Source organism: Necator americanus, chromosome IV (assembly GCF_031761385.1).
Source record: "Necator americanus strain Aroian chromosome IV, whole genome shotgun sequence".
In the NCBI taxonomy this organism is placed as follows: domain Eukaryota; kingdom Metazoa; phylum Nematoda; class Chromadorea; order Rhabditida; family Ancylostomatidae; genus Necator; species Necator americanus.
The window spans coordinates 16,780,078-16,800,726 of NC_087374.1; the positions used below are offsets into that span (position 1 = coordinate 16,780,078).

Below are 20,649 nucleotides of genomic sequence, written 5' to 3' on the forward strand. Positions count from 1 at the left end.
ATAACTACGATAATTTCGCTATTTCTCATGTTTTCTGTAATTGCTGTTGACCACTCTCTTCTGACTTCGTGGTATATCTGAATGGAGAGAGAAGATCAAGCATACCAATAAAAGGACAGCTTTGCTACCGATACTACTATTACTACTATTACTTGAATACCGATCTTAGGTAATCTACCTTCATTCATATACACCACAAACTGGCCGTACATCACTTTTTACCATATGATTAGATGTGAACTTTGTTTGAATTACGTCTTATCGTGTCAACGTTCTTGGTTTTATTATGCAAGTTCTTCTAACATCTATTGTACATGCTCCTGATAATTTGTAGTGGTGTCCAAGATTTTTGCACATTAAAATGTTGAAGAAGAATGTTGAGTTGAAGAAGATCACGGAGGCCGAAAATTTGTCGGTTGCGACGTGATCGATTGATTATCGTTGGTCAAAAAGACCATGGTTTCCAATTTCGTTTTCGATACGTCGCAGTGCCATTTAGAAGGTTGTTGATTGATTCTGTTTGTTACTGATCATTCACGTCCACTCACGTATTCCTGTTCTTCTCGCACATGTTGTTCCACGAATATTGCTAGAAATTCTAGTGATCTCTTCTGTTGACGGCAACAATACTCTCGTTCCAGGGTATTTTGTGCATTTGTGGAATTGTTTCGTGATTTCATTACGCTTAATGAATGTATTTATAATAGAAGCTTCACAACAGTAAAGCGTTTGATGGTCTTTTAATCACACCATATGTTTTTTGAAGATATTAAAATGGCCTGGTTGACTTCCTGAGAAAACTTGAAGGCTTTAATGTTCTTTTTAGGTTATGTATCCGCTTTCCGTCTTCATCACCGGCGCAAATAGAGGAATAGGGCTTGGCATAGTACGGGAATTCCTCAAAGTTCCTACAGTTAAACATGTGATTGCTGGGGCAAGGAATCCTGAGAGTGCCAAGGTGCTGCTTGGAAAGATTTGAACACTGAAGATTTGAACTTACGCTTGTGTTAGCAAAATTGATCTGCCAATATTTGCATATGCTTTATTTGCGCTACCATGATTTTCAATGTTGTCTAGAGCAAAATGTATGCGTTTATGTTGCATCAGAGTAATAAGCTGTGCTTCTATTGGAAGTGCTAAAGAAGAATGTGTTAGTAGGATTAAAAACCCACACATCCGCTCGCAGATTAGTTATGTGGCTTATAGCCGCGGAATCAAACTTTTTAAATTAAGGATTTGAACTCAATCACCGATGAGCGATTGAAAGTCGTCAAAATCGACATTGAATGCGATCAGTCTATTAAAGATGCTTACGCTCAGGTGCCGTTTTTTTAGTTTGTTAGTTATTTTGTAGATGGAAGTACTAGAAGTGAAATATATGATGAACTAAGGAGCTTTTTCGCCCCTAAACAGAAGTAAACAAATGTTATACATAGCCCGGAATTTAGGTCGAAAGGGTCGTCCATGACAATGGATTGAACTTATTGGTGAACAATGCCGCAATTCTACCGTCATATTTCACAAATGGACCCATTTGCAGAGAAACTTTAACGAAATGCTTGAACGTGAATACCGTAGGTACTGCTATCGTTAGCCAGGTCTGTTGTTTCTCCTACATTTTCCATACTACTTCCTTTGCTCTGTATTTAGAAGAGCTCTTCTATTACAGACATTTTTGCCCCTGCTGAAGAAGGCAGCTGCCAGAAAATCAGGTGATCATATTGGAGCTGATCGAGCTGCAATTATAAATATCTCCAGTTTTTGGGCTTCAATCCGTCGAAATGAAGATGGCTCTGGTGTACTTGGCGCGTTAGCGTACAAAATTAGCAAGGTACTTATAGTGAGGCGAAAACAACACGAAGCGGTGCGGTGGAGCATAGCGGTTAATGATCCCGCTTCCATTCCAACCGCATGTTCCGTCGCGCCTCTTTCAGCGCAGCCACTTACGGAATTGCACCGAACTTTATGTCGTTTTGACCCTATTATAGAAGGGGAAGATTTGCTATATGTGTTAATGGTTTGTCGTTGAACTATGAGGAGATTCTTAATGGGACAGCGATTCTGAATTTTGCAGTCTGCTCTTAACCAACTGGGGAAAACGATGGCAATCGATTTAGCCGATGACAAGATTCTTGTTGCTCAATTCTGCCCTGGTTGGGTCCAAACTGAGATGGGGAATATGGGAGGGCGAACAGCTGCCATTACAGTGAGTAATTCTGCTTTTGTTAGAACTTCTGATGAGCGAAAAAAATGTTACATCTTGCTGAGTAGGTTTTTTGAAGAATTTTGCAACAAACATTAAAATCCGTTTCTTAGCATCCGATGCATCACTCCTTGCACGCCTTTGAGTGCACAATTCCCTCTATTATTCTATTTTAATCTATTTCTATGTAATGGTCGATCTCAAGTCCTCATATCTGACGTTAGGAGTGACCTGCCATATATTATCTTCATTTTCAGGTAGAAGAATCAGCCTCAGCGTTGGTTGACTCAATATCGAAACTCCAGAAGCAACATAATGGCGGCTATTTTGACCGTGATTTAAGAGTGATACCTTATTAACTCTTCGCGAATTTTCTGCCAGATTTTGTAATAATCTCAATTTCTTTTTTCTTTTAGCGTTTGGCCTATGTTTGTGGTGGTTGATAACTGAAACTGAGATGAAATGCTGATGTTTTAGTCCCTTTTTTAAATGATTAACTTCATAATATGAATCAAGAGTGGTTTTGAATAGAAACACTAGGGTGAAACCCCTCAACAATCTATGTGACGTTTTCTGGAAGAATAATACCAATTTCAACAAGTCTGTGCTTAAGATGTGCGCTGCAGGGTATTTGTTCGTCAGTAATCTTTCATTGCCATAGCCGCATTTCGCTTTTCTCCGTGATGATGGTAAAGGGACAGGTGCTTAGCGTTTCATTTCCTTTTGGATGCTGCTTTCGACTTCAATTCAGAAGTGTGGAGGTTTACGAATGAATCTGTGCAATGACCTAGAGTGCCCAACCGATGCATAAATTTAGTGTCGTTATCCTCTAAGGCAATAATGACGCGAAAAATCATCGGACCCTGACGCAGTTTATATCTACTACTATCCGAGAATGACATTTCGGGTGTAGATGTGCCGTGCTGGTGAGGTGTAGATGCTTGAAGCGGGGAATTATGGCACATCGGTTGCGCGTCTAATGAAAGGGTTGTACAATCCTTCAGGTTTATGTGATTGTGATTCGAGCTTTTGTGATTCAGTTAAAATTCGTACACTTGTCTAATTTGTCCTCACTGTATACGTTTCAGTGCTCATATACAGTAACCCTGAGGTTCAAATCTGCTTATCGATATATCGCTATACGTTTTTTTTAATCCGCTTTTATTGGCACTGGCGCACAAAAGGGCAGCGGTGGTGACAGCCATTGGTAACTCCTTATAGTCTTACCCTTCGTAATTCATTTGTGCCATGTTATCCAGAACTCATCGCAGTCGGGGACGAATGTGTTTTGGTGCATATACCGCAACGCGCGCGCATCTTCGTGACGCACACTGCTTTCTTGTGTTTTGATGCGGGTACTTTATCGTGTCGGTACTATCTCAACTACGGTACATATGGAACGAGCTACGGTGACAGAACTTCAACAACGTAGCATCAGTATTAGTGGGGAAAAGTCTCTAGATTTCAAAATAAAACAATGAACTTTGGAGAGGATATGTATGACACGCTGAAACACAAAGAAAATCTGGAAGTTTCACTTTTGCCAGAAATAAAAGGTTCGAAAAAACCAATGCAATGCACCAACGACGCGGACGATGGAAAATGTAGTCGGTTTAAAACGAAGTGAAGCTCGATACAGTTGCTTAAGCGGCTCCAAGCGGTGCTGCTAGAGGACAAGGGTTAAAGGCATCACCTCACGAATCTGAGGTCGTACGGATTTTAGGTGGAGTAGTGTTATACGGGATAGTAGATTATGGAGAGGAGGGTGATTCCGTCCATTTTTCCTAATTGCCGCAAAGAAACGGTGCGGAAGATGCGGCGCGTGCACGAGGCTGGCGCGCTCCAATCGGACTCGTTGTTGAAAATAGCGCTCCGGAACGCTCGAAGCCGTATCTTCTGGGCCGTTTTTTACGGCAATTAGGAATAAATGCGCGGTGGTATGAAGTCTTTAAGGTCGAGGATGATCTTGCTAGCCCTACTCGTCACTGCAGTTCGCTATGGTCCCGTCCTATCCACTAGCTACACCGCGTCGGTTACACGACTGCAACGGGCTTCAGTTCGTTTTGACACGTTCATCCGAAGATCCTATCGCGTGCACTTTCAAAATGCCAGCTGTGGCACTTTCGGGTAGCGTAACAGTTTCACTGAGTTGTTCTCGACTGGAATGCATAGTGTTCCTCCTACACATTAATGGTTTGTATCAGCATGTCCCGGTGTTATGTTCTCTTGCAAATTCAATGAACGTAAATATTTATCAGAGAGGTTCAGCCAGGACCAAATCGTAACCGGGATAGTGTGGGTTTGTTTTCGCAAACACCCACGTCAGTGAACACACCAGACAGTGTCTACCATTTGTTTTTTAAATTAGACAGCATCATTATCTCAATCTAGAAGGTCATAAGAATTGTGCCCAGCGTACCTGGCTTCAGTCTTTATCACAGGAGCGAACAGAGGCATTGGGCTTGGGCTTATGCTAGAATTTCTCAAAGTGCCAACAGTGAAGCATGTCATTGCTGGAGTAAGGAATCCCGATGATGCCGAGGTTGTGATTTTTCACTCTTCATTAACACTACTATTGCATACTACTTACGAAAATAAATTTGTCACTTCAAAAAATTCATAATTTAGCAAGCATCGTTCGACAAATGATGTTTCATCCATGATGCAATATCACATGAATGGTTTCGCGCGCGCAGTATGATGCGTTTTTTTTTAAATCGGTTACGGTGGAGAATTGTTTGCATGACTTATAATTAGAAACCAGTTCAATCCTGAGCGAGAACGCTTTTACGAAATAAAGGTCCTATCAGGCGAGAGTGGTTGCTTTGGAACACTATAAACGATAAAGTATAAAGGTTTATGAACGAGTGTGCAGCCTTACAATGTCTTGCGGGCCGATGTTTGGAAGAACAAAACACAGTCGAGTCAATGTTTTGCTCTTCCAAACAAATCTGGCACCAGTTTATCGACCTCGGAGAGGATAAGAGGCTTGGTTTGCATTAGAGCAGTCTGGAACCATCGATCGACCTTGTAGTTACAGAAGTACCTCTTCTGACAGCGCTACACCCGCCTCATATTGGCACACTATATTGTTATTTATATATTTCATACATTCTACACAGTTTTAATAATTAAGGATTTGAACGCAATCACTGACAACCGTCTGAAAAGTGTAAGAATTGATCTTGAATGTGACCAGTCGATCAAAGATGCTTATACTCAGGTATGGTTGTACGTATTTGATTGACATATTTGAAGGAGAGTAATTGGGTCCGTGCAGTTCTCGTAAAATTCTGCTATTCTGATGAATGTCAGTGGTTTTGCAGGATAAATAGAATTCTGGTTGGGAGCGTAGGTGTCTTCAAGACGGTAACTTGTGTGTTGTGGTAAATATTACCACAAGACACAAGTTTTAAAAATTTAGGTTGAGAAACTGGTAGGGGAAGATGGCCTAAATGTGTTAGTGAATAATGCTGGTGTTCTTCCGCCATATTTCACCAATGGAGAGATTAATCGTGAGACATTGATGAAATGTTTGAATGTGAATACGTTAGGTACTGCTACTGTCAGTCAGGTTTGTTGTTTTCCCTTTAATTCCTTCTTTGCAGCAGCTATGTGCTACGTTTGTAAGACGTTTTCCACTACAGACATTTTTACCTCTGCTGAAGAAGGCAGCTGCTCAAAAACCAGGTGATTATTTTGGAGTTGATCGAGCAGCGATTGTGAATATCTCCAGTTTCTGGGGTTCTATCAGCCAAAATACTGATGGATCTGGTACACTTGGCTCACTAGCCTACAAAACTAGTAAGGTAAGGCAAATTGAAGGTCCTACTTATGTGGAGGCTCATCTACTTATTCGTGACTGAGTCTAGTAGAGATTACAGGCTAGAAAGCTATAAAATGGGGTGCGACGGGTCCACCGGCGTCAGATACCTATAGAAGGGAGTGCGACGGGTCCACCGGCGTCAGATACCTATAGAAGGGGGTGCGACGGGTCCACCGGCGTCAGATACCTATAGAAGGGGGTGCGGCGGGTCCACCGGCGTCAAATTGCGTCAGATACCTATAAAGGGCGGGTCTGGCAGATACCTATAGAAGGGGGTGCGACGGGTCCACCGGCGTCAGATACCTATAGAAGGGGGTGCGATGGGTCCACCGGCGTCAGATTGCTGCGCCGGCGCCAGATGCCCAAAAAAAAAGGGTGCGACGGGTCCACCCGCGTCAGATATAGAAGGTGGGGTGCCTTGAGTGGCGTCAGATACCTATAGAAGGGGGTGCGACGGGTCCACCGGCGTCAGATACCTATAGAAGGGGTGCGATGGATCCACCGGGTCGGACTGCTGTGCCGGCGCCAGATGTCCAGAAAAAGGGGTGCGACGGGTCCACCGGCGTCAGATTGCTGCGCCGGCGCCAGATGTCCAGAAAAAGGGATGCGACGGGTCCACCGGCGTCGATACCTATGGAAGGGGTTGGAGTGGTCCGCTTGGTGGGTCGTCTACTATGAGGGTGCGACGGTTTACGGGTGTCTTGGCGAATTAAGTGCCGGGTGGGTTGCGGAGATGTAGAAAAGGTGCGACGGGTACGGCGTAGATAATAGGTTGTCGGACTGCTGTGCGGCGAGATGTCAGAAGTGCGACGGGTCCCGGCGTCCAGAAGGCCGTGATACCTATAGAAGGGGGTGCGATGGGTCCACCGGCGTCAGATTGCTGCGCCGGCGCCAGATGTCCAGAAAAAGGGGTGCGACGGGTCCACCGGCGTCAGATACCTATAGAAGGGGGTGCGATGGGTCCACCGGCGCCAGATGTCCAGAAAAAGGGGTGCGACGGGTCCACCGGCGTCAGATACCTATAGAAGGGGGTGCGACGGGTCCACCGGCGTCAGATACCTATAGAAGGGGGTGCGATGGATCCACCGGCGTCGGACTGCTGTGCCGGCGCCAGATGTCCAGAAAAAGGGGTGCGACGGGTCCACCGGCGTCAGATTGCTGCGCCGGCGCCAGATGTCCAGAAAAAGGGGTGCGACGGGTCCACCGGCGTCAGATACCTATAGAAGGGGGTGCGATGGATCCACCGGCGTCAGATTGCTGTGCCGGCGCCAGATGTCCAGAAAAAGGGGTGCAACGGGTCCACCGGTGTCAGATACCCATAGAATACCTATAGGGGTGCGACGGGTCCACCGGCGTCAGATACCTATAGAAGGGGGTGCGACGGGTCCACCGGCGTCAGATTGCTGTGCCGGCGCCAGATGTCCAGAAAAAGGGGTGCGACGGGTCCACCGGCGTCAGATACCTATAGAAAAGGGTGGGTCCACCGGCGTCAGATTGGTGCTCCGGCGCCAGATTGCGATAATATCGGGTGCAACGGATCCACCGGCGTCGGTGGACCCGGTCATTGGTGCGCAATAACGTCGTGGTCAAGACGCATGAGATAGATGACCGCTGCCGTTTCATAGCCGTTGCGACTGGGCGCTTTACTTTTCACCTTTACGACTCCTCCGTGTGCCTATTTCCTTCTTTGTTCGCCTCAAGTTTGTAGCATGCCGTTCTCAGAAAGTGGAAACACGCATGCAAACGGATGCTTAAATAGTAGCAAGATGTTTATGTGATCTGACGTGGAACGTTATCTTTATCAGTAGGATAATGTCTTTCACGTCATTTAATGTTAAAACATCAACTATTGGGAGAAATCAGGAGGAATACCCATACTTCGAGTAATGCTTTCAAATTGTATCTACATTATTCTGGCATCGAAGGAGTATTTGTAGCTGATGGTCGAATATTCTTCAAATGTAGAATTGACGCGTTTAGAAGGAAAACTGCGTAATCTTTCGCCTTAATTTATAATATAAAGAAGAGAAGGAAAGTGTTGTTATAAAAACGCAAATTTGATTTTACAGAAAACACCACTACTATTAACTTTCATTGATCAGTGAAGGGGAGCGAAGCTAAAATCACTGAAAGTCTGAAGTCCGGCTTTAGCTGCTTTTTTTTTTGTTGGTGGCAGTTTTTTTCGCACCTGCTCATCCTTACTACTACAGTAATACTTACATTAGCTAAGCTCTATGTTACTTTATCTTTACATAGGTGGACGAATCAACCTCGGCATTGGTGAATTCAATATCAAAACTGCAGAAGCGACATAATGGTGGCTTTTTTCATAGGAGTCTGAAGATGATTCCTTATTGAAAGCCTTTTACTTTTTTTTGCAAGATGCTTTTGTATTTCATTTCATTGTTATAATATTGTTCTTATCAGTTTTTATAGCGGGCTATTTTTGATTTAAATATGAAGGTTGGGTGTTGATGTGGTGAAAATGACATTTTTTTTAAAAATATTATCATAATGAATTATGGAGTTGACTGTTGTTATTGATATTAGCTAAATTTCCTCAGTAGTGTGATTAGTGCGAAATACCAATCCTTAAAGGCAGGACTTACGTAATACAAAGTTTTTTTTTTCATTTCTTGTTTTACCCTTTTTTCGGCATCGGAACATCCACATTCCCCAAAGTAAACATCAAATTCTTCGCTGGCTTATTACTAATCCAGTTGCAGAGTCTTGTTCGTTTTCATTTCCTTGTACAGCTTAGTCAATTGCTCTCTGTTCGCTCTCGCGGATACGGCGCGAACATTGTAATGGCTGTCAGCTGATAACTATTCGGTATAGGTTTGCCAATAACGGTGGTCCGCATCGCACTTTCCCCCAACGTGCACTTTAATCGCTTATATCCAGGACGGAGAGCCTTATTTTCGAGAAAGAAAACGAAAACGAAACGAAAGAATTTTAGCTTTTTGAGCAGTTTCTTTTCCAAAGTCGGTCAGTAGTAGATCCTTGGGCAAGATTTGTAAGTAAAACAGGTATACGAATTTTATCCCGAGTTCTGCCTTTAATAAAGACGTCTAAAATCGCGACTAAAGGGTCAAAGATCACACGTACAAATCAATGGCTGTACTTAGGGATTCTAAATTCAACATGATCTACAATAACAACATTCTTGCCTTCATTTGCCTCCCTTTTTGCCTCGTTTTGTTAAAGGCATCACCCCACGAATCTGAGGTGGTGCAGATTTCAGGTGTAGTATTCGTATATAGGATGGGAGACTACGGAGAGGGGGGTGATTCCGTCCATTTCTTCCTAATTGCCGTAAAAAACGACCCGGAAGATACGGCTTCATTCGTTTTGGCGCACCATTTTGCACAAGAGGTTCGATTGGAGCGCGCCAGCCTTGTGCGGCGCCGCATCTTCCGGCCCGTTTTTTACGGCAATTAGCAAGAAATGGACGGAATCACTTCCCTCTCCGTAGTCACCCATCCCGTATTCGAATAATCCACCTGAAATCTGCACCACCTCAGATTCGTGGGATGATGCCTTTAACGGCTGATATCTCTTTGGGTGATCTATGAGCATGTTTATGCATCATCCACAGCAAATAGGTGATTAGTTTTTGCAGAGGGATTTTATTGCTTGGTTCTCTATTAGATGTCGATCATTACGATGCCTCCCTTCTATCGCAAGCGTTCCGCGATCACGTGTGCGTTTAATGAAGAAGCTATTAGTTTGTCAAAAGAGCGAACACTGAGAAATCGCGATAAGATGTTTTAAGAAAAATCAGCGCCAGACTGCTTTGAAGCTAGGAAAATTTCAGATTCTTGCTAAGATTTGAAGTTTCATTGGTCACTTGCTTTGTTGACAGTCCAAACTTCTTATCTGAGCGATATCCTTGAGAAGATGTTCAAGGATTTCTCAGAACAAATCTGTCTTCCGCATGAGATGGTCAACAGTCAAGTTTTTCTTCCTCGTTACCAAATACTTCCTTTCCTTCCTTCTGTGTCAATCATTCTGTCGGATATGCGGAATGATTGCGGCTCATTGTGTCGTCTACACATTATTTTCTATCCCAGGATACCTGCCTATTGACTTCCTATTAACTTACTGATTATTATTTAGTCAATTCATAGTTAACACATACTGAAAATGGATTTTGCGCACTGCATACAACATGCTTCTGCATTTGAGGAAGATTGAGTGAATTACAACTTTTAATGAACTCTAGAGGAATTTGGCATGTCTAGAGCAACGTATTTGAATCTTCCTCCACGGCGAAGATCTCTTAAAGACATCATTTTACTAGAAGTCTATGGAAGAAAATTTGTAAGACATAACTCGTTATTTATGCACGTGACGGCACAGATCAAACCGAGCTGAAGTTTGGTGCAATTGCGTAATTGCTTGTAATCGGTTTTTTTTTATCACCAATCGAACTGCGTAAAGTGAGGGTTCCAGTGCACAAGTTTATTCCATTCCTCGTTTCCGGTTAATTTTATCCAGCTATATGTACATATGTTTAGTTGTGCTACGATGAGCGTTTGATTAGGACAAGGTCAGACTGCAGTTGTAAGAAATAGCAAATTGACTATTTCGAGTGCCGAATCATTTTTTACTCTTCAACTGAGAATCTTCCAAGCAAATAATGATGATTCTCCATTTTCTAGTGACTTAACAAAAAATTCCTCCTGTATGATGTTCCTTTTCGTAAATTTTCTTCGAGAGTCTCAGAAACTGTAGAAACAAGGAAGTGATGTCTAAGAAGTGATGCTTGCTCCACAAAAACCTAACAAGTGCGAAAGCTAGAACTTTCACCTGTTCTTTTCGCTTTCACCTTTTTTGCATTGCACTAGATTTACTATATCTTAACTCAAATTATTGTATGCCTATGATTTTTGCTGGCTTGATGTCAGGTGAATTCTTAATTTCTTACTGCAATCCGTCTTTGCAGTCGTCAGTGAAACACGGTTGCTGCAATCGCGTATTTTTTTTGCGGCCGATCTTCGCTGGGTCGAATCAGACTGACAGGTTGAGTGAGAGCCCCGCGGCGTAATGTTGAGCGCTACAGTATACGCAGTTGTATTAGGGTTCAGTTTGCGTCAACCGTAATATCAGTCGTGGTCGTACGACTATTCTCATTCCATAAAGAATGCAATCATTTAATGATTCTTATTTTGATTTAATTCTTAAAAATGCAGCGAGAAATGCAATGTGGATGACCAGTGTGTGGAACGTGAAGTAAAGAAAGGTGAAGTAGGGAAAATGGATTCTTGCAAGCACGCAAATTTGCACGTTGTCATGAATTTAGCTAGTTTATTTCGGTAAGAAGCGTCCTTGTTTATTAAACTGGAGAACCCTCTCATAATAACACAATAACCCCTTAGATTTACTGCTGGACTTTCAGTGCAAAGATTAGTTGCATAAATTCTTAACTGTCCTAACACCGCCCGTTTGACGCTTTTTTCTACTATAAAAGCTCTCAGTGCTTAGAAAATCTGGAATTTAGAGTGGGACCTAAGGGCGACCACCCCTGACGACCTGAAGCCCATTGCAATTGCGTGGGGGCTGCGGTCGAAGTGTACCGATGGGAGCAACGGCTGTGATCGACGTGGAACTCCTACTCATCTCTGCAGTCCGATTGCAGCGAGCGAGGGTCCCACCTCAACCACTAACTGCATCGTATTACTTCGGGCGGAGCTGCACCTGGCTTCAGGTCGTTTTGAGCCAAAGATTGGCGTTATCTCTTGCTGGTAATTACTTGTTTGGATTTACTTTAACATCTTCATATCCTCAGAGTGATAGATCCTTCTTCTTCATTTTTTCGTTCTTCTCCTCATAGCCTCTACATGCTCTCGTAAGGTCAGATGGCTCCATAACAGTGAAAAAGTCAACACAAAGTTAAAACAGATTCTTCTTTCTGACGACGTTGAAACGTTATTTTCGCGTAGAGGTGAACATACGAAGTTAAAAACCTAGTAAATAATTCATTATTTGAAATTAAAATTCATGGAACATGACTCCCCTCCGGAAGACGATCAACAACTTACCAGAAGAAGCACTCCGACAATCTGTGTGGTCTCTTTAAAGTGAGTTGTATTTCTATTCATTGACTGATTGGATGAGATGAGAAATTGTTAGCGTAGAGCGGTTTTCTGGAATGTCCTCCCGTTTGTTTTTGCTAACCTTTTTAAAGTTAATTTCAATTATGTTGACTACTTTCGTTCTGTTTGAAAAAAGCGGTGTATATGTATCGTATGATTGCAAAAAAAAAGAACAAGATTCTAGATTCTTTTAAAGTATTTTTTTTTGCAGTCGTAAGCATGAAAAGAAAACAAAACGATAAAGACGAACAACTGCGAAAACGGCAACGTTTCCTACTGTTTATCTTCTTTCTGACATCATTTTTTTCGGCGAATCATAGCGCTGAACGCAAAAGAGTGGTTGGTTATTTATTTAAATAGTGCACTTATTTCGTATTAAAATTATCTGGAGATATATAAATAAATTTATTTAGGAATAATGATACTTCAGTGGAGATCATCCGTTCATTAAATTTTTGAGTTATCATCTTAATCCAGAAGTATTCCCAAGCAGACATTTACCATTGCAAAACCTATTCTCGAGCAAGTTCTTTTTGATGGCGCAGTAATTAATCGAGCTCAAAGTTTATTTCCTTCAGGAGGAGTTTTGGAGCACTGATTGAAGGATCCTCTTAAATGAGACTTTCTGTGAACGTTTTATGTTAGTGTTGCTTAGAATTGTTGCCGATTCCTTTTGTGATCTCGAAGTACAACTACAAGGAATTGACAGAAATTCATGAGCGTTGCGCTTTTTCGTCGCATCATATTGTTTTACAGGAACGTGAAGATATAGATTCAGAATCCGAAGGATTGATACGCTCAAAATCCATGCACTTGAAGACGCCCATATAGCCTCCACCATATTTCTTCTCCGGTCCTTGCAGGGTGCCGCTATCGAGGTGGGGCAGACCTCATTCACTCGATCTTCGGAGTGGAACCTGGTTGCGTCACAACGGTAAGTTCGGTGTCACCAACGAGAGTCTGATACCGTGCAGCCTTGTATGCAGCCACTTACTCGATGTTGCACCTCAAATGAAAACTTTTTCAACTGGACTGTCATAGCACTATTGTGTGGAGTAGAAAAGACCATGTTAACACGTCGCAGTCACGCAGGTAAGCACGCCTTCTTTGCTCGTTTGCACTCGCAGAAGCGTGTCCTAGTTTCCTACGCAAAGATTTCTCGCATCGCTCAGGTACGCACAAGTACAAATACATCTACATTTTATGTGTAGGAATTGTCGTGGTGTGTCAGTATCTGAAGGCTGGATCGAGAACGTGATTGTTTAGATAGTTAGGAGTTAGGTAGCAGCTCACGAGTATGAGCGATATCACTCTCAACTTCTCAGAAATCGAGAAGAACCCATATAGGGTAGCTCTGTTTGGTCTCGTGTACCTAACGATGCAACAAATTGCGGCTCGTAGAACGAGGGCGCCTGCAACTGTGCAGATAGGGCAATTTCTGCTGCTTATTTTAGTTGTCTTCGTTGGATTGTGGATGTAGGACAACGACGGAGAGATCCGCATTCCATCGCGGAATATGTTACATCGTTGCTAAGACAAGATCACACAGATCGCTCGTACTCATGAATTGCTCGTCTGCTTCCATCGTCGGTTTCGCAACATGTTGCCTCTAATTCTCTGTAATGATCATGTTTACCGATATGGTGGAAAAAAGGACAATATTGTCGTGCGAACCGGATCAGTCTGAGTGAAGTTCTGTGAGGATTCCCACATTCATAACGGATCTTCTTTTTCGTGAAAAATAAAAAGATCCACCAGAAAAGAGAGAAAAACTAGAAACGTATCCTTGATCAATTGGAGATCATATTATCATTTTGATGGTTGCTATGTTTTGTCATAAGAAGTTACAAGTGCGGTATAGGAGCGCCTACTCAACCAGTGAATTCAGTCTCCCTTTATTCCATTACTTTGAATAGATCACAAGCATTAGCTGCACGAGAAAAACAACTTTGAATATGGCTATTTTATTTACTGTTATCTTTCTAGTTTTTTCGCGTCCAAGTGCAATGAACTCAAATATTGTGGATTGATTGTTTTTGCGCCCTTGGGGGAATCTATTGAAATTACACTAGTAGAGAGTGCAGTTAATCTTGAAATAGTAAGAAAAATCTCGTCACTATGTTTTTGTTCTGGATTCAGAGAACGGGCAACAAACCACTTTGTATTGTATGAGCGACAGTCTTGTACTCTAATTTCATTGCTGCGCTTAAAGCGTCCGAAAGATGTATCCATTGTATTTTGTGGGATCTGCAGCTGTGAGAATGAAATTATTCCAGAGTGCGACAACGCTTTTTTCCAAGCAGATTCTTTTTGTGCATATCACGTACGTCACAGCCTCCTCGGCCGCTCCTTCATTCTTCCTAATTCACTCCTGTGACGCCATGTTCGCGCATTATCCCTGAAGTTTCTCGCGCTCAGGATTTTCGAAAGAAGGAATCCACCGACGATATCAAATTCACTGGGAATGCGATTTTGTTGTCTGTTTTGATGTTTTCGAGCGTAGAACGACGAGAGGAAAAAATGCTTTGTTTCCATCGCAGTCCTTGGAAAAAAAGAAGCACCACGAAGACGTGTTGAATGGCTTATTACATACCTCTTGCATCTCTTGAAAGCCATTGCGCACGAGATTTTCGTTTGCTAAACGTGATCTTTCGTATTCCATGTTGTTCCACGATGGGATAGACACTGCGACGTCGACACTCTCGTGTCTTTGTTTTCTGTTTGTGTTCGGCCGTTAATGAGATTCACAGTAGACATTGGACGTTCAAGGCAAAACTTCAATTCTCGGCAAAATTTCACCTTTCTCTGTTTCTTTTTCTCCTCTCCTTCCCTCTCCCCCCGACGAGTACCATATGGCGTCCTTTTGCTGAAAAGGATTTCATTCATGTCAATTAGGTGAAGTTTTCCAAGCATATCTGGTTCCCGCCAGTTTTTTTTCTGCAACACACCTTGAATCTAATGAGAAACTGCCCCTTCTTAACTTCACTTTTATATCCGAGACCAATTATTATTATTATACTTCGCCTGAGACATCTATACTTCTCATGCATAAATACTGTGGACACAGTTTCTTAAACTCGTCATCTGGTCGGAGTCAAGCCAAAACGATCTGACGCGGGGTGAAATTTCGAAGGCGGCTGCCATCGCGGTGGGACACTCGCTAGATTCAGTTGGACTGAGGAACTGAGCGAGGATCCTACCACTTTGGATGTAATCGCGTACGCAACCACATCACAAGGTACTTTGTTTTTGAATGCAGTTTCGTGACATTTAGAATATGATTAGTTGCGCAGAATATCGCTGTGCGATTCCGAGGGTCCCATCGTGGAGTTGCATTTCGTAATTATTTTGGTCTTAGTTGCAACTACTATCTCTGTTAAAAACGACTACATTTACTTATATTTATAATGATTTTCTTTCAGTTTTCGGATAAATTTGATTTTTATCTCGTCACTGACTATCTCAAATTCGTTGGAACATTATTTTCTTTTTTTCCGCGAAAGTGGTTTTCGAAGGTTATTTTCAAAACATTTGAAGTCCTTCATTTTCAGAACTTCTGCAGTTTCGCTCAGTTCCTGATTACTCGTGATGGATGAAGAGCGCATTTGGAAGACTAATAGTATTTATTGAAGTGTACATCTAATGCCTAGGAGATCTAGGCATTAGATCTAGAGGCGCAATCGAAGTTGGACTTTCATACTTTCTAAAGTTCAAATTCTGGGAACCACTCATTCACGTTTGTTAAACGACTTCAGAGGGAATTTCTCCAAGTACAAGTCTAATTAGATGTGCATTAATTCGAAGAACATTTCACTCGCTACCACCTCGTTATGGTTTTTCGTAATTCCTGCTCTAAAAAAATTACACAACCCTTAGTGAGCGATTATGTTAAATAATTGATAGGAAACGTGAATAAGTCGGATTTTCTTCATATGATTACAGTAACCCAGGCTTCTTTCAGAAAAGATTATTTGCGGTGTGGTTTTTTTTCTTAATCCGTGTTTAAAAGGGCAACAGCTAAAGACGGGAAGGCAAACATTGGAAGGGACGTGGCCTAAACAAGCACTTCGAAGGATTAATCGAAAAAATGAGATTTATCGGTATATCGACGCTACGCTTCAACTGCACACCTTTCGTTAGCAAAAGATCCGGTTTTACTCCTAGGCAACTGGTCGAGGAAAACTCGTACACAGCGACTCTTACTTTCTCTTTCCTATAATTCTCCTATTCATCTCTCTTACGTTACTTTTACTTGTTGCTTTTACTCTCGAAATTCTGCAGAATTGCTCATCGTAAAGTTTTTTCGCCTGAAATGTTTATTTCCATTACCACAGCTTGTAGAAACGGAAAGGACTTTCGCTCTTGTGCTTAAAATCATAGCACGCTTCCCTCCCACATCGCATCCGATCTTGCGATTGGGCAGTGGGTGGGTCCTATCGTGAAATTAAAGTCTACGAAGTTGAACAACTGTTAGGTAATTGTATAGTTTCCTCATTCCTCGGTGCCTTCACAATAATTTATAGGTTCAGTTCAGTTAGAGTAAGTCTCTCTCTAGACGATGAAGCTTCTCCCTGACATTTTTGAAGGAGCAGAGCTGAATTTCAACTCGTTTTTCTTCTTATCTTAGGAGCTCCAGTTTTTCTGTGTAACTTACTTTTGAAAGTCTGCTCCATTCTTCCGGGACTTAGGCTCAATCTTTCTGGTATTCTATTCTGGTTCTCCTGCGTCTGTGAGCAGAAACGGAGCGAGCTTCTAGAATTTTACGCGCGTGTGTGGAATCCAAACGCTTCACTTCTGTTATTGCAATTCTAATTAGAAAGTTGAAGTATATTCGAATAGGTTCCTCTTCTCTTCGCCCCATTTATTCATCTTTCCATCACGGATTTGAAATCTTTGTTTGGTGAAGACCACAGACTTTTTCGTTTTTTTGGGAGGGTGAGGGGAAGAGGGGATGGGTTTTGAAACAACAGAAGAGGTTGGCAACTGGTGGCACCTACCATTATTTAAAAATAGGACAAGCTGACTGTAAGGAAATATTCATATTACACTTCGGTTTGCATAGCGTTCTAAAGGAATGCAATTTGAAGATATATTGTTAACGAAAAGTGCAAGGTAGCTCTGGGAGGGATGTTGTTATTTTTTATTCACGAGGTTGTTGTTTAAGAAGCAGGTAAACAATGTCCAATGTTGAAGTTTTCCAAAAATAATGTATGGTATGGTATGATTCTGGCTCTACAAGGTGCAGGACGAAAAAAGAATAGAACTTACTCAAATTTAGATGTGAATGCATTGTTAAAGTGCTTCAGTACAGAATAAATTTGTGCTTATTTTCGAACTAACTCGTCGTTCCCAGTTGAGCTCTACGTCAAAGTTACGCTAGAAATCGAGCGCTTCTCGAAGACAGCACTCAAGGGAGTTTGTGATGTTTTGTTTTTTCAGCTGGTGCTAAGCTGTAACCTTTCTTCTTTGAAATCCAGAGAACAAGTGAATGTGAGGCATCGAACTTAATAATTCAGACGAAACAAGTCATTACACCTGTGGCGATGAAATGAAAGAGCTTAAACTAGATTCTATAGTTCGTTTTGTAACAATATGCATCGTCGGAAGATCTGCATCTGATTCTGCACTATCTATCTCACTCAAACTAAATTCATCACATATGAAATAAATCGGCAAAAAAATAGAGGTTGTTATTTTAAACGAAGAAATAGAAGCTGTTACAGTGTCTGAGCTTTCAAGCGATGTTCCAAGTTTTCGTTGTGATGCTTGAAGACTTCGTTCTGGACCTTGTCTTTTGCTAGAAATCACCTTACTCATCGAAAATTTCCTCAAACACTACTTTATTTGCGAACAGTGAACTGGCTGCATCGTGTCGGTCATAGCGGAATCTCCTTAGCTACCAGTTATGTGTATGAGTAGATTCGTGAGTTATTCTTGAAATTTTTCCATCAGTCAGTCAGTTGCTTGCGTGCCCAAAACTGATAACTCCAGAATTGATTATTTGGCCAGCTTTTAGTCACTCTCCCGGAGGAAATTTCATAGTGATTATTTATTTATTCACTCAGGCGCTAATAAAAGCAGCGTAAAACTGTAATAAAAATTTTGAAAAGAAAATCACAGGGAAAATCGGCATGATAATCAGTAATTTTGAGTACCATGTCATCAATTTTTGTACGATATTGATTCATTACATCTAAAAACTGACCGCGCGATTTACACATAAGAGATCATTTCTTGAAAAAAAAAATCCAGAAACCATAGATGTATATCAGAGTGAATGGGGCACGAGATGATTGTTTTTTTCTGAATTGGGAACAATCTTCACTGGAACATACTGGAATTTCGACGATCAAATCTCTCTTGTTCCCTCAAACTTTTTGCACTGAAGATTTTCAGAGAAAAATTCCATTTTCGTCTCTGCTATATAAGAAAAGCTAAGAGTACTTGGTCAGTATGTCATTCTCCCCTTCTAAAATGACCAAAAATAGGATTTAGGCATCACCCCGAATATGGGATGGTACGGATTTCAAGTGGGTTACGCCTATACGGGGTCGTAGATTGTGGGAAGGAGGGTGATTCCGTTCATCTCTCCCTGTATCAGTGTAAACAGACGACGACCCCGGAATTCTGTTTTTTACGACGTCCTCTATTGCGCCACCCTTGGCTCCGAGTGGATTTTCCACGAATCGCAAGCGGGGCGCAAACGTCGCGCATTGCAATAGAAGCCGTCATAAGAAACAGCATTCTGGGGTCGTCCGTTTCCACTGATATAGGGAGAAATGGGCGGAATTACTCTCTTCTCCACAATTTATGACCCCGTATAGGCATAACCCATCTGAAACCCGCATCATCCCAGATTCGTGGGGTGATGCGAGTTTCAGGTGGGTTATGCCCTTACGAACGCGACATGAGAATACGTCGTTCATTTCCGAGTCTCTGGGTAGTGGTTTGAGAAAAAAAAATCATAGTTTCTTTTTTCTTATAATGGTTATCTGTCATTTTAAGCGAAAAACAGCTACTGTCGATCTACACCAATCACGTCTGTATTCCTTACTTCGTCCATGTTTACCTCCGTTTTGGTCCGATTGACGTAAAGACTTCCGAGTCATGTGACACTTCGAGTTCTATTGTGAGAAAAAACGCACTTCTAGGAAATAGAAGGGTCGTCAAAAGTACAGGCTACTTCGTATGAGAAACAAAATGAAAAGAGTGAAAAGCTGAGGCCTTTTGCCTGTCATTTTGTCCTGTCTTGTCTCTGCAACATGGATATTTTTCCCATTTACTGACTATACGAAATGTACTTGTCAATTGTGCTTTATTCCAAAAGTAAAAACTCCACTGTATGCTGTTCATCAAAAATACTCTAGAGAATTCTCTTTGGATTTCTAAGGGGTGGGTTTTGAGGGAAAAAGGTAGACTGGCAGCGCATACAAATTCCAACAAGACGCTTACAGAATTTACGTGTCCTCCGGTACTTTCGCTTAAAATTACTGCGCTCTTTAGTTGACTAATTTTAAGAGGATTTACTTTCTATTTCTTTTTCCTGGTTCTTTACGCAAACAGTAAATTGGAAAATAAGGGATGAAATGTTCTAGGGTAATAATGGACTTGATTCTCACACCTCTTGTATGCGTCAAGGGGTTTGATCTTAATCTAGAATAGTTTGCGATTAATGAACGTGTATACGGCTTATAAAGTAACCTACAGAGATTATGAGGTCGGTTTTTTCTCCTCAAATCCTCGTACGTACGGCTGCTACGAAGACTCCCGAGGAATGAAAGAATTGATTGGGGTAGGGGACCATCGACCGACTACGGCAACTAGTAAAAACGTAGTTTGTTACTGTTCTCTCAACTGCTTTTCTTCAAAGGGAATAATCAAAGGAAAGTGTTGTTTTCAGGACCTTTTCACGTTTCTATTTTTCTGCGTTACCACTGCACTTTCTTTTTTCATCTAGTTTCTTTCCTCTTGTTTCTTTCAGAAACTCAAGGAATAAACCAGAAAATTCTAAAACTCATTTTCTTCGTTCTTTCTTCATGAAATGGAGAGTATGTGATAAGTGATGTGTCATTTGAGAAGAAGGAACATTAAAAGTTTAGAAAAATCTTTGGAAACGCTTGTGTATCATAAAATGGGCGATTCCAGAGTAGTTTTCCACCTCGTTTGCGTCAGGAGTCAGCGCTCAGCGCTACTTCGTGCATTTATGTATCTGATACGTACATATGCTCGGCTACACGTTCTACAAAAAAAAGAAACGAAAAGAACAGCACATTCAGTTACGATTAGGTGCATTGTGCTCATTTAATATAGCTTTACTGACATATTCGAGTCGGCAAAATCTGCTTGATCCAGGACACCTGAGAAATGTTATGTATTGAATTCGAAAAATTCTAGTTTGTGGAAGTTCGTTTCACTCCGACTCTCCGCCACCCAATTTCGATTCCGCAATAATGTAGTGGCTGTTCAAAGCGCGTTCTTGCAAAAGATGGCATGCAGAGCCAGTGCTCTAAGGTGTCGGGTGT

At 41.9% G+C, this 20,649-nt stretch overlaps 1 protein-coding gene across 5 annotated transcripts; it reads left to right on the forward strand.

Annotated features, from left to right (window-relative positions):
- Nucleotides 1–829: 829 nt before the first annotated feature.
- RB195_001579 (uncharacterized protein) lies at nt 830–15,716 on the forward strand (the record flags this gene model as incomplete). 5 transcript variants are annotated; one of them, XM_064198429.1, is made up of 16 exons in its annotated part: nt 830–958; nt 1,234–1,320; nt 1,449–1,598; nt 1,670–1,831; nt 2,075–2,206; nt 2,461–2,547; nt 2,865–2,904; nt 4,645–4,745; nt 5,340–5,375; nt 5,462–5,572; nt 5,628–5,777; nt 5,851–6,012; nt 8,286–8,346; nt 12,991–13,061; nt 13,114–13,219; nt 15,679–15,716. In XM_064198429.1, the coding sequence occupies 16 exons, from the start codon at nt 830–832 to the stop codon at nt 15,714–15,716; spliced, it is 1,623 nt and encodes a 540-aa protein (XP_064054308.1). The 5 variants fall into 5 exon arrangements, with proteins under 5 accessions (XP_064054308.1, XP_064054307.1, XP_064054309.1 ...); XM_064198428.1 differs by lacking the exons at nt 5,462–5,572; nt 5,628–5,777 and having other exon boundaries at nt 5,340–5,426; nt 5,812–6,012; XM_064198427.1 differs by lacking the exons at nt 5,462–5,572; nt 5,628–5,777; nt 12,991–13,061; nt 13,114–13,219; nt 15,679–15,716 and having other exon boundaries at nt 5,340–5,426; nt 5,812–5,893; nt 8,286–8,344.
- Between the last annotated feature and the right edge of the window lie 4,933 nt (nt 15,717–20,649).